We start from the raw sequence: 14,480 nt of genomic DNA, 5'->3' as shown, positions 1-14,480 counted from the left end.
TTTTCAGGGTTGTTTATTGTTAGTATGGAGCAAGAAGACAGTGCTGAAATGCTGGATAATACCCTGTTTACAGTCTTTATTGAAATGTAAATTGCTATGAAGAGCAGTTAACTAGTTCCCTTCCATCTTTTAGTGTAGTGTGTGCAGAAGGGTATAGATATTTGGATGCCTTGATTTGTGGAGGAGTTTCCACATAATGTGTAAGAATAAGGTCTAAGTAAGCATATTCTTCTTCCCTGAAGAAGCTTAAGTGATCTCTGTGGTTAGACTGCTCCCTGAGAATGGAAAGCATCCAACAACATGCGGGGACTGTTCATTTCCTTTCATGATTTACCCTACCATTTTCAGTGTTAGAGCCGATGCTTCATGAAACACCTTTTAGAAAAGGGGAATTATGCTGTGTATATGCCACAGTATGGAGGAAAAGTAGTACCTAATATGACTTTGTAAAATGTACGGTATAACGCATGCTCAGCTTTTTTGCTTCTACAGGAATACTTTTTTGACAAAACACCTTATACTATTATGTTTGGACCAGATAAATGTGGAGAAGATTACAAACTACACTTTATCTTTAGACATAAGAATCCTAAAACTGGAGAGTATGATGAAAAACATGCAAAACGCCCTGATGTAGACCTAAAAAAGTTCTATTTGGACAAGAAGACTCATCTGTACACGCTTGGTATTGTTTAATTCTTACACGTTTAAATTAGAAAACAGATTAAAAATTAGTTTCTGAACTTAGTTCACTGAAGCTTTGTATTTGACTCTGCTTTTTGTTTGTAATAGTCTGTTAATTCTGGGGGATGGTTGCTTAATGATTTGGGCTTAAATGATTTAATGACTGAGCTTAACTGCAGGGCATAAGTGGCTTTGAAATGCTGCTGTTTAATATTCAATTACAGGAAAAAAGCATTACCAGCCTTGGCTAGCCTTTAACCTGAAGAACTGATTAATACTTTCAGTACATACTATGATAAAAAAAAAAATCCCTTAAGAAAGGTGTATGTGTGTGTGTATATATATATATACATATATATATATATATACATATATATATATATATATATATATGTCCAGTATTCTAGGAAGGGATCAAGAATTTACTGGAGTTCAGTGAGATCTACAGCATATTGAACACCGCTCTCCTCTGCGCATTGAGTTCCCACCAATGCCTGCATCAGCAGAGGTGTGCGTGAACAGATAGGTTGCTGCTTTCACTGGAGATGAAATTTGGTCTGGTTTTAATCCATGTGACATCAGTTTATGTTCTAATGAACAGTATAGCAGCAATGAAAGTTTAATTTCTCAGTTCTTTTTTTTCCTTGTTCTAATTTCTGAAAAAGAACAAGCAGTCAGAGAAAATGGGCTAATCTGTGACATACTGCAAATCCAAACAAATTGACTATACTTTAGAACTTCCATTGAATAATAGTAATGGAATAATAATGGAAGACGTGCTCAACTGCTGTGCCATGGGAAAAATGTATTGTTCTTAAAATAACTTACAGTAGTGTGCTACAACAAACCGTCACTTTTAGATCATAAGAATAACTGAAACAAAGCAATAGAACCAAAGAAAACACAAAAATCCTTCCCACCATCCTGTCCTTACAGTAAAGGAACGAATGTGTTCCTGTATTTGGGCTGTTCATTAGAGATGATGATTAAAGATACTTAAATTGCATTTATTCTATTATAATTGCTCAGCTAGACCTCTGAACAGCTTTGTACCATCTAATGCATTTGTGACTGATAACATAAGTAGAAAAATCAATTAATTTTATTGTATCTAAAATCATATGGGGGGTTAATTTTTGCGTTTGTTGATGTTTTAATAAAATTAAAAATTTTAAGCTGCAAGAGCTTAATTAGGTATTAACAAACCGTCATTATAGGTCTGTTACTCTGGTTTTCATCGCCCATCTTCATAAAACTGGAATAGTATTTACTTCAAATTAGTAATCTTGCTTGTGTTGAATGGGCATTTAAATATACTTGTTAAGCGTTAATAATGTGCTCACCAGTTATTAGAGATGGATCTGGATCCAATTTCTGTTGTTGAGTCTGACACTGCTCAATTCTATGACCCTTATTTATCAGGTACTTGCTAAAATTTTTAAAAATTTGAAGATAAATTTCTCTATTCACCGTCTGGCAGTTGAGGGAACTGGCTGTCAGAGATTTGAATCTAAAAGAAAATACTGTTTTCATGATCCTTCAGCTGTGATATTTACACAGTTCTGGTGTTTTCACGTTTTCAAGTGTGGACTTGTAATTTGTTAGCAGAGATGCTTTTGAGGTTGAAGGTTTGTCTTTTATTGTCCTTGGGGGGGGAAGAAAAAAAAAAAAGCAGAATTTTGACTAAGTGGTAGGTGTTTGAAAAACTGTTAGCGTGTGTTTTGAGGTGTTTCAACAATTGATTTGCAGAAGGTATCATTTTTCTAGTCCTGATGCTGGTCATGACATCGCTACAGTGGGAACTTTATAGTGTCCAGATCCAGTACCTGAATGGAGCGAGGAGTCTATCTCCTGCTCTGCTAGTGAGGATCTGTCTGCTCTTATTTGTCTATGCGTATTATATAGATAGGTATTGGTTAAAGGTAAATGAATTTGTTAAATTCATGTTTCCCTTATTTCTTAAATACTTTTTTTTAATTTAGTGCTAAAACCAGATGATACATTTGAAATGTTAATCGACCAAACAGTTGTCAGTAAAGGAAGTCTCCTTGAGGATATGGTTCCTCCAGTAAACCCTCCCAGAGAAATAGAGGATCCTGCTGACAAGAAGCCTGATGATTGGGATGAAAGACCAAAAATACCTGATCCCAACGCTGTCAAACCAGATGACTGGTACAGACAAAATTTTATCTGTACAGCAGGTTATTCTTTTGAAAGACTTGACTGGCTTTTTTTGCTAATGGCAGTTCGGATATGTTTCACTGCTAAAAGTACTAATACTTCAAAAAATGTAATTGAGATGGGGGTACAAGGATGTAGTCTTCTTTTAAGGAAAGAAAAACTATGCTGATTTGTACCCTCTGTTGTTGTAGTTAATAACAAAGATTACAATACTTGAAAGAGTTAGAAAGAGTTGTGTTTTTGTGTTTGGTTTTTTTTTTTTTTTTTACACTATTATATACGTACTTCCTCCTGTGTCAAGTAGTGTTCATATAGCATCTCAGAGGAGGGAAAAATTTAAAGGGGGAGACCTGATTGACACCTGCTAGTTGATGGTAGCAATTTCTGGGGTAACTAATGCCTTGAAACAAATTAAATATAGTTTCAAAATTTATAAACAAATAATCAGATGCCTAATTCTCATTATAGGTGTGTCTAATTCTGTTATGCCATTGAATATCATCCCTTTCATGCCAGTTGCAGTCCTCTGAACAGAAAATACTGTTTTAAAGTCAAGCTGATGTATTTTCTAACATTAATCTGTAATTGAAGGGATGAAGATGAGCCTTCCAAAATAGAAGATCTTGATGCTGTTAAGCCTGAGGGATGGCTTGATGATGAACCACCGTATGTTCCAGACCCTAATGCAAAAAAACCAAAGGACTGGTAAGAACTTGATTCAATAAGTGCAGGTCTGTTAATGTATTTTGTAGATAAGCCCACCTATTCTCTGGCAAATTATGAGTTGATTAGAGCTTAACTCAAATGTCATTGTATTTTAATGTAGTAAGTTGGAACATACAAGGTATGGCCAATTATTTGTTGTTCTGGGGAGCTGCTTTTAGAAAAATACACAGATGTCAATAATTGCCTTGTATTCTGAAGATCTGTAAACAAAAACAAAATATTAAGGAACCTGATGAAAGGACTGAAACTGTTTCATGGCCTAACATTATAAGTTGATACATGAAGTTGTAGTCTGAAAGCATGTTTTAGTAAAGTGTTGCAAGCTGTTTGCACCTGCAGGAGTATAATTACATACAGTCATGCTGTGTTTATGAACGTGTGGCTTTAGCGCGTTTTATTTTCAGTACTCTGGAAAATATTTTTTTTTTAGAAGCATTATGCTGTTGGGTAAAGTTCTATGGGCAGATCTAATAAATTCAGAGGTCGTTAGAGCAAAATGTATGGAACCTAACTTTAGACTGAAAGTTAGTGTTCAGATCAGTCTGAAATCAGTTGTTTGTAACTTTCTTTCTGTAGGGATGAAGAAATGGATGGGGAGTGGGAAGCCCCTCAGATCCCTAATCCAAAGTGTGAGACCGCACCTGGTTGCGGAATCTGGGTGCGTCCCATGAAGAATAACCCAAAGTATAAAGGAAAATGGAAAGCACCTATGATAGATAATCCTAATTATCAGGTACTAGCAATATTGTAGGTTATTGCTAAGGAGGTACAGACTTCAACCAAGCAGGCAAATCAAAGTAGTGTATTTATTTGGTATTTCATACAGTGTATTTATTTTTTACGGTGTGTCTGAACACCCTCACTAAACATTTTCAGCTTTTAATGTATTTACTTATATTTTTTTTGTTTAAGTATACTGTTAGACAGAAATACTTCCTGTATTAAAACAATCTCTTCTAAAAGTTGGTACCACTGGTACCACACATTCAATATGCTCTATAGCATTTCATTTAGAATAAAGTTGTCATGTAATGGACTAATTTATTTTTTACTGGGTTTTAAGTGTGAAAGTTATAAATTAATACATTTTATTTGATAAAATAAAAATGAAACCCTGCAGTAAGCAGATTAACTTATTAGTTCTATTTTAGTGGAAGCATCAATTTTGGATAATTAAATTATCCCCTCCAGATATAAGAGCAAAGCTGGGTATTAGAAAGAGTTACTTTGTATTAATTACAGTTGGGGAGAACTTGAATCTGATTTATTTTAGCTTAAGATCTTAAGCAGGTTTGTAAACCAAAAAGCATAGGGCTTTAACTAATTTGCACAGGTGTCATAAGGCTGAGTTTTTCTTCCCTAAAATTTTCCCTAATGCTTCTGGTTACAGTAGTTGTCAATTTATATTTATATGAATATACTAGTGTAATAAACTTATTTATTTATACATACCTGAAGGGACTGCGTGGATCACAGGATGTAGTTCCTCTGCACTCTTAGGTAACCAGACGATAGAGACTTAGTTCAGAAGAGCCCTTTTCTGGCCACAAAATGTTGACCAGTGAGTGCACTTAGAAAAATGTATATGCTGTATTGATGAACAAAAGCCAAAACTATATTACACGAGGAGATGCTAGAGGAAGAAGTAATACCAGTGTCTTATTTTGCTGCAGTATTAGGAAATTAATAGATTTATTCTTGGAAGTTCACAAAGACTATACTTGACATTTCCAGTACAAGGTAGAACAGAGGTGCTTTGTGCAGTCAGTCAACTACTGTAACCCCATACGGATAAAAAGTTTTGAATTTAAGAAGTAATCAGTCTGCCCTAAGCCAGAAATCAGAGACCTATCTGCCAAAATCCTATAGGCTGTTTTCAGTTCAGTTTTCCTGAAGGTCAGAGACTACCCCATCTCTTTTTAAAATCATGTATTTAAAAGAACCAGAAAGCCTTAATTACTTTAAACTATTTCACGGTGTTGTTGTTGTTGTTGTTGTTTTTTTTTTAACGTTTTTGGGGTATAGATAATGTGATTGTACTTTTTTTCTTAAAAGGGAATCTGGAGTCCTCGGAAAATACCTAACCCAGACTATTTTGAAGATCCTCACCCATTTGAGATGACAGCTGTCAGTGCTATTGGTTTAGAACTCTGGTCTATGACATCTGATATCTACTTCGATAACTTCATTATATGTTCAGAAAAAGAAGTAGCTGATCGTTGGGCAGCAGATGGCTGGGGCTTGAAGAAATTAGTAGCAAGTGCTAATGAGGTATAAACTTCATTATGTTCGTCACTACTTTTGCCTACCAAGAAGGAATACTGTTGGAAGAATTTTCTATCAGTTAATGCTGACACAATAGAATTTATTGGCAATTAGTTATCTTACTGAATAGCCATGATGTTTTTTTCTAGTTTGGCTGGTTTAGCTTTCACAGATCTATATTCTCCTGAAGTTAAAAGGGTACAATATTTTGCTCAAGCATCTAGCAAGTGTCTGTAACTTGATCTTAATGAGTTTTCCACTGTTAATGGTGGTGCTAGAATTCAGTATGTCAGCAAATGAAAGCTGAATTATTTGCACTAAAAGACCTTTGATTTTTATTTTTTAACTTTTCACTTTTGGACAACTCCTTTATATATGTTCTTTAGATGTGTTTCCCTATTATCAGGAATGGATGATAGTCATGTTTTTTGTTTAATACTCTTAGGATCTTGGCTGCTCAGATGTATATTATGCAGCTATGACAGTAATGTGCGTATGTTTATGGAGCTGCATGTGTTCTTTCGTTTCTATGTGTGTATCCACTTTTTTTTTTGTATACTGCAGTTAGCCAGCCACCAGCTTTTCTAGATCTCTTCCCTGTGTTATGGGATGAATTTGTCCTAGCATATGGGATCATGAGCCCCTCTAGTGGCTGCCTTCACTGACTGCAGTTTAGAGAGAGTAGTTCAGTTGGAAGGGACCTAGAGAGATCATCTAGTCCAACTGTCTGACCACAGCCGCTAAAAGTTAAAGCCTATCAATGCGGGCATTGTCCAAATATCTCTTGAACTCAGTCAAGGGGCATGAACCACCTCTCTAGGAAGCCTGTTCCAGTGTTTGACCACCCTTACAGGTGGTTTCTTCTAACAGTCCTATATTTACTTTAATTGAGGGGCAAGAGCAGGCATCTGTGTGTGGATAAAAAATGATGGGCTCGTTGCAAATATGGCCAGTCCCTGGCAGCAGCTGTTCCTCATGGAAAGGATGAGAAAGCAGCAGTAGCCTATTTGCCAATGCGATTTAGAAAAGCCACCATATTCCACAGCCTTGCCCTTTTGAAATCCTTATTTTTAGGTCTGGAGTTGCACCTATACCTGTACTCACAATAGCAAAAGATAATCGTTGAGACCCCTCACTCAACTGTGCCTCCATAGCCTTATATATATATATATATATACACACTAATATATATACTATATATATATACTAATATATAGATAGATGTACCCTTTTCAGAGTCTAACTGGACTAGACACTCTACCTCCCTACCTTCTTCTACTACATAAGTCAGAACTTGGTTGGGAAGACACTTTACTCCCTGAATAATTGGCTGTTGGAGGAGACGATGTGGTAGTACACATGGAACAAGGCATTGCTTTTCAGGTCGCTCGCAGCTCCTGTGAGGTTCTTGATGCTTTGGGAGATTTCAGCTGAGTTAGCAGAGCATGGGGAAAGAGCAGAATAGCTGGGGAGGGTGGAAAGTGTGAGGTTGTGGAGACTCCAAGTGTCACTTCACAGAATTGAGTAGGGGGCAGTCTGGTAGTTTTGGCGTACCAGCTTTTCGTTCTTTCTTACTGTATGCTGTTTGCTAGCACTTGCTATTAAGTGCATATGGGCAATCTGACAAGTGGTTGCTTTCTTACGTTGGAATCCAATACTTTGTAATTAAAAAAACAAAAGGAAAAAATGTTTTTCTTTAGGCAACATAAAATTTAAAATATATATTTTATAAGCTTACCAAGGTGTTCAGGTGTTCAGAGGGATGTAAATGCCTTTTTTTTTTTTTTTTTTAATGTAGCCTGGAATGTTTAGTCAACTGGTGACAGCTGCAGAAGACCACCCATGGCTCTGGGTTCTTTACATCTTGACTTTAGCACTCCCTGTTGGTCTAGGTGTGTTGTTCTGCTGGCCAGCAAAGGTTAGAGAAACTCAGTGCGTTCTTATTCATTTTCATTCTTAATACTTTATTTAAAACTTCTAATACTTGTGCAACAGTATGCTCTTTTACTGTGCCATTGATATTAGTTACCTTACAGTGGCTATTGTGTTTAATTCTTAATCTGAGTTTCAGTATAAATTGATTCTTAATTTCTTGTAGAAAACAGATGACGATATTGAGTTCAAAAAAACTGCTATATCTAAGGCAATTACAAAAGGAGAAATAAAACAAGAGAGAGAAGAGTTAGAAGATGATGAAATAGATTTAGAAGAAGAAAAAGAAAATGAAGATATTGTTGAAGATGGTAAGATGAGCAAGCCAATTTGCAGTTCAATAAATATCAAGACGTGAATAGGAGTAGGTCATGGATTGTATTGCAATAATTGCAACCAGTTATCTTAAGCGTATGCAAAATCTGTCATCTTCTCTCTAGTAATTGGCATTCCGTGGTAATAGTGTTTTGGTAAATACAAGCAGAAAGTAAGATTCTCAGTATTTCTTCACTCTCAAGAAGTTATAGTGCTTTTGGCAGTCTTTTACTGTTTGTAAACAAGGATGCATAATTTCTGCCTTCTAAATATTTCATACATTGATCACTTTTTGAGCGGTTCAGATACCTGTATCTGAAGTGGTTAAAATCACTGTTGTTTTTATTATGTGTCTAGAATAGTTTTGACATAAGTCTTTTCACTTACTCCTCTGTGGGGGTGTTGTACCCTGAACTGTTTTGTTGGCCACTGTTTTTAGTAACTCTTGTTAAAGTCTGAAAATACAGTGGACATGAAATACTTATGTTTGCTGCTTGTTTTTTATTGCTATCTAGGAATGCATTGCTAGCCTGCAGAGGCCTGTCCTGCTGTTCCAAGGGAGAAATGAATGATTAGTAGGTTAAGATGCACTTTGGCATTCAAAGATTGACAAAATCATCTTTCATTACTGTATCAAATACAACTGGTACTATTCAGCTATGGCTTTGATGTTGTGTTAGCATTTCCCAAAGTCTCTAGTTAATGAATGGAAAGTGAATCACGTAACTTACAGTGTATTATTTTGACTTCTATGAGAAAATCCTTAGCCTCAGACCTCTGCAAGGTTCAGCCTCTTATCTCACTCTTCTTTGGTAAATACAAAAAGTTGTAAGTGACTGGCATCAAAAGTTAGTAACCTGGCAGACATTCATGCTTTTTTGTTAGTAGAGACCTCATTTTGTATCACTGATTGGAACTTGGTGATTTTTGCCCATCTCTGCACTGTGTGTCATGAGTATTGATGGCGTTTGCCTGTATGACTTAATATTTAACTTAGCATCAAATGTTCCCATACTTAAGGAATTGAGTGCTTTGGCATAATGCTTTACCACACCAAATTTAGCTCATCTGCCTTACCATTAGAGAGCCTTACCTAGGCATTAACTATTATAGTTATGCTAAATTTATTTTTTACATGAATCACGAATTGCAGGTACAGCACTCCAGCATTGTTATCTTCCTACATTTTCCTTTTGATCTTGTTCTACTTTACATGGTCTTTGCCTGTGAATTGAAGAATCTCTTTTCTTTTGCCCAGTCTTGATGGCTTGATAGGTACTTTTTGTGCTTAATGTACTACTGTCAGCAAGGCTGTATGAGATAGCTGTATTCCAAAATTATTCTGTCAGTCCACTTCAGAAGATGCTGTTGGCTCTGATCCCATCTCATCGTAGCCCTTTCTGCATCCTTTATCCTGTGTCCTGCTGGGTATTTGACACTCGCTTTTATTGCATTAAGTATTTGCCTGCCTTTTTTAAGCTTTTTTAAGCTTTTAAGAACTTCCAGTTAGATGTGGTTTTTTATTATTGTTATTATTTGTGCTGAGTTTTTTTTTTAATGTGGGTACATATGCATCTTATTCTGTGCTGTGTATTTCCTAACTTTTCCTCATTTCCTTGATTTTTCTTCAAGCTAACTTTTGCTTTTGCATTAATGGAAGGATAGGAGAAAGGATCATTCTTATGTCAAAATATGGCCGCAAACTTACAGGCCTCTAACATCATAGTCTTCATCTTAACCAGTGTTCTGGTGTAAAGTGAGAGCAGAAGGAAGTTTTATACATCAGTTATCCCCTCAAAATGTCACCTGCCGTAGTATTCATGTTAGAATAGCCAGTTTCCGTTGTAACCTGTAGAAATGACTGATCTCAAGCATCTAGCAGTCCAAGTCATCTGAGAGCATCATACATTCCTTAAGCTACAGACAAAATTTCTTTACGCAAGAAGATGACTAGATTACCATTTTTTCCGTTAGTTTTTAATATAGAGTTTGACTTGAGAAGGAGGGGAACTTCAAATTGTCGGGGGGGGGGGGGGGAGTGGAGACTTAGTTCTTGTATCTCCACTTACCTATTTGAGTAAAATCAGTGCACGTCATGTAGTGTGTTAAAGGGTACATTTAAAAGTTAGATATAAGGTCTAGGCAATCAGAGAGGAAAACTTCAGCTTGTACATTTTTAAAATTCCACCTGGAACAGTGTTCATGTTATTTCAGAAGTAGGTTCCATTTTAGGGCTTTACTTCTGGTTACTAACCTGAATACAGAGCAAAACTAGCATAGCTAGCTTTTGTATGACTCTTCCAAGGTTTTCAAATAAATTCCAGGCTTCAAAGAGGAAAGGGTTCTACTTTGCTGTCAGGTGACTTTCTGGGTTTTTGTGTCTTCAAAAAGAATTGCTTAGCTTCCCTTAGCTTTCTGCCTCCTTTTACATTTGCAGGTTGAAATCTTCCTTTTTTTCTTTTCATCACTCTTTGGTTCCTCATATCTCAAAGCATAGAGTATTTGTCTTCTGTCTTCCTATGATTCTTTTTGCTACAGAGAGAAGAGAACCAGAGGAGACAAAAGGAGAGTTGGTAAAGGATACACAGAAGATGGAAGGGGAAGCTTCTCCTTCAGGTATTGGGAAAGGGAAGTAGTTTGGGCCAGGACTTGAGAATGGTCTGTCCTTTCTCTTTATTCTCTGCTTCATTGCTGATGGTAGAACTTCAAGCTGGTGGATGCCAGTCTTCATCAGATATGGATGTGAGTTTCCTGTGAGATCTCTTAACATGGTATCTGTAGTCATCAATATTTTTGTACTAGTTTCTTTGTTTGGATCCTAATTACTTTTGCAATTCCTTTGTAGTCATCTGCTTCTTTATTTCCTGTAGTTGAAGGTAACTGGCTTTGAGCCGTGAAACACTGGATGATTTGGGAGACACATTTTATCACAGGGACTTTAACAGCATGGCACAATTGCAAATTTCAGAAACACTTGTAGATTTCTTTGGCTCCATTGAGAATGAATTGCTGGCAGAGTGCTTCTTGAAGGGCACTGTCCATGGGACTGAATTCTTTATTGTGTTCTATGTTAATTTTTGTGGCATAGCTAAAAGATGATCTGCTCTTGACTTGTCCAGTCATCCGTATTATTCTCCTGGCATTCCTTACTCTCTAGAAAAACATCCCAGGGAGTAAAAGAATCTTGACAGGAAAAGGAATTTCAGGGGCATAGTCTGAACCTTATTTATTAAGTTCCAGACATGAATTTATATAAAATACTGATTAAATTAGAATAAATTAGAATATATAATTGTAAATACTATAGTTATCCCATTTGGGCTTTTAGTACTTTTGATGTCTGAACTTTTTTTCTTTTTCTACTCTACTGAAATGAATGCTTACAGGAGGTTCTAGATTTGTATCACTTAAAATTTCTAACTGCTTGACCAGAATATGAGCAAAGGTTTTGTGATTTATTTATTTTTTTGCCATGCTTTTCCCTTAAGAATTTATTTTTAGAACAGAAATCTTTGTCTACATTTCTCTTAGACTGTGGACTCCATTTTTTGGTCATATTTCTACTTTTCTTGCCAATAGTAGAGACAGATAAGTGTAGACATGTATCAGGTATTATTAAGGGTGGGAAAACTCTTAGACCTTAACTAATTGTGCTCAACTGTTTGGCTTATTTTTTATTTTTTTTCACATTGAAGTAGTGTTTATGAGATGGGGCATGACATGAGAAAGGTAGGATTGAGCGATGTTTGGGGTAGTCATCCTTTACAGCTGTTTTATTACTGTTTTTAATTGAGCCTGTTCTGTTGCAATATGCCATCTCATATCCTTGTTGTCAGGGGTAGCTGTGATTTCTTGTTTACTCTTTGATAGAATGTATTGCAAACGAGTCTCAGTTTCTGGAAATTCTCACTTTGAGTTCTCAGTTTGAAGTAAAGGAAGAGAAATGCCAAACCCACGTAACGTTTCTTTGAATCATGCTGTGGTTGCTGAGTTCCAGTTCTTGTAACGAACATAGATAGCTAAAATGCAGGCGTGGGAGTGTCAGCTTGTAAGTACTGAGGCCCAAAGTGGAAATCAGAACAGTTGGGTGCCTGGTTGCCTTCTCAAAATGTATGGAATATAGATACCGCAGAAGAGTAACCCGTGTTGATCAGAGAGCAGCTTAGAATTTGCACTGTCTGGTGCATTCATTGCTCCCTTTAGTTCAGTGCAGTGACGCAGATTCAGTAAGAAAGTAGAAGGCAGTTTTGCTTTGTTTTAGCCTATAGTTTATCCAGGGAATTGTTGGAGAGTAGAAAGCTACTCCTCTCCTCCCCGCCCCAGTCCTCTTCAATTCATAGATCTACTTGACCGCAGGTCTTGCAGAAAGCTGACAGCTTTTTGTCAATGGTTTTGCCATAGTGTAGTACAGGCTGGACATACCTGAGCTAAGGGGGAGTACGGTGCTTTTCTGGCTAGTTTTTGCTTTGGAATAATGCATAAATTTGGAGTGAGCACTAGGCTGCTTAGCCCTCAACAGCTGTACAAACCGGTATGCCAAAGGAACTCCATGCTGACGGGGAAGATCCCTTAGGATGTGGGTATCCCCTGAGGTGGGTGACTGATGACTATAGTATGTACTTGGCTACTTGAGTCAGAATTAAGTCAGATTTGGGATATTCGTGTTGTCCTATTTCATCTGGTCCTATGTCTGCTCTTAGAACTGTCTAATGTGACACTTAGAAGGACTTCCCTAAAAGAAATCAACTGTACGAGCAGAGTATATACTATTGTGAAAAGAGACTAGGCTGAAAATTTTAGATTTAGAGATTAAATTTGATAGTGATAAATTTATACCAATTCATAAGAATTCTATTCTCTGTATCACTCATGTTGTTATGGCTTATTGCAAACAAGCAGTTCATTCTAAGACTGAAACTGTCTTCTTTTTCTTACTAGTGTGTCTGCAGTGATCATTCTATGATTCCATGATTCTTTTTCTTACTAGTGTGTCTGCAGTGCATTTTTATATAGTTCTGTTTACAAAGTAAAATTAATTTCTCCTGCAGAAGATGAGGGTGAAGGTGGTGAAGATATTGATGAAGAGGAAGAAAATGAAGTTGCAGATGGAAGTCAAGAAGAAGGTGATAAGTCAAATAAATCTGGTTCAGAAGATGAGGTGAGTTCTTTTCCCGTATTTTCTTCTTGCCTCTTTCCACCATCACAATTCTAACAAAGCACAGTTAACCTACAAGAAGTTTTTTGTCTGTTGAGCCACATAAGATATTATGAGATGGAAATGTGTTCTTACTTGAATTTCACACCTCCTGTACTCTGTTTGTATAGGCTTGTGAAGTAAGTCTCTTTCCATGTCATTTTGGCCAGGAGGTGGTATTTATTCTCAAATACAGGTATAGTATAGGAGTGATCTTGCAGGTCTCTTAACTTGAACTATTGCTACAAGCATGTAGTTTTTACAAGATTGTGGTTTTTAAGAGGTTAGTAACTGAATTGTAAAGTTTGAAAAATCAGTTGCCAGGGTAAGTGTCCGGTCTTTTTTATCACGCTAGTTAATTGCTTGAACATTTGCTTCCAACAGAATAGCCTTTCTGTGAGATCTAGAAAAGCCATAAGCCTTCAGTTATCTTTTTTTAATCATCATTATTATTCCAAAAAAAGGTTTTAAGCTAAAAAAGCTAAGTGGTTTTGAATTCAGCACCTGCCGTTTCATTTTTCTTGTGCAGGTTAATTCAGTGACCAGATAGTCTATGATTTTTTTTTCAGAAAATAAAATTATAGGATGGAGTTTGTCTTTTTTTTTTTTTTTTTGCTAATCAGACACTCATCGTCCTTCCATTTAGAAACTATAGTGTGTCTAAAACACTTTATATCCACCCACAGTATTTCTATTGGTCATGGTCATCTTGTGCTTTTCACTCCCTAGATGATTCTCTTCCTGGATGAGGGGAGCTGCTTAATGTAATGTTAACTGTTTTTCATATAAAACTTCTCTGAGAGTGTACCTTGTATGAGATTGCACTGCTTCAGCACTGAAATTCTTCATTAATTAGCCATTACTCAGTACTTCCTCTTGTTCCCATAGGAAGCTCCTTTTTCTTGTACATTACCTAGGAATACAGTGTCTGATGAACCCATTAAGATGCGTGTGATTCTTTATGAAAGTAGTAACACAATCTGAACATGTATATTCCATTACACAGTATCAATCACGGTGAGCTTATGGCTTGCTCTTATCTGGGCATTTGCAGAGTGTACAAGTTTCTATCACTTAGCTAGCGACCTACTTTGGAGCTGTCATGCGTGCCATGTTGTCACTTGGAAAGTGCTGCCTTCTGAATGAGGCGCTTGCCCTCAGGAGATGCAGGAAAGTGAGGAAG

General features: G+C 36.6%; 1 protein-coding gene across 6 annotated transcripts in view; it reads left to right on the top strand.

Annotated features, from left to right (window-relative positions):
- CLGN (calmegin) overlaps positions 1 to 14,480 on the top strand; it is a 28,049-nt gene that overhangs the window by 11,933 nt on the left and 1,636 nt on the right. For 5 of the 6 annotated variants that reach the window (XM_066996683.1, XM_048074986.2, XM_048074987.2 and 2 more), the window contains 9 exons: positions 493 to 685; positions 2,667 to 2,856; positions 3,457 to 3,570; positions 4,168 to 4,324; positions 5,647 to 5,862; positions 7,655 to 7,774; positions 7,955 to 8,099; positions 10,642 to 10,719; positions 13,152 to 13,261. In XM_066996683.1, coding sequence (XP_066852784.1) covers positions 493 to 685; positions 2,667 to 2,856; positions 3,457 to 3,570; positions 4,168 to 4,324; positions 5,647 to 5,862; positions 7,655 to 7,774; positions 7,955 to 8,099; positions 10,642 to 10,719; positions 13,152 to 13,261 — 1,323 coding nt within the window. The remainder of the gene's footprint in view (positions 1 to 492; positions 686 to 2,666; positions 2,857 to 3,456; positions 3,571 to 4,167; positions 4,325 to 5,646; positions 5,863 to 7,654; positions 7,775 to 7,954; positions 8,100 to 10,641; positions 10,720 to 13,151; positions 13,262 to 14,480) is intronic. The other variant, XM_013197834.3, reaches the window with a different exon arrangement.

The sequence above is a fragment of the Anser cygnoides genome, chromosome 4, assembly GCF_040182565.1.
Source record: "Anser cygnoides isolate HZ-2024a breed goose chromosome 4, Taihu_goose_T2T_genome, whole genome shotgun sequence".
In the NCBI taxonomy this organism is placed as follows: domain Eukaryota; kingdom Metazoa; phylum Chordata; class Aves; order Anseriformes; family Anatidae; genus Anser; species Anser cygnoides.
Note: the sequence above shows the minus strand (reverse complement) of the source record. Positions and strands in the feature narration are given on the sequence as shown.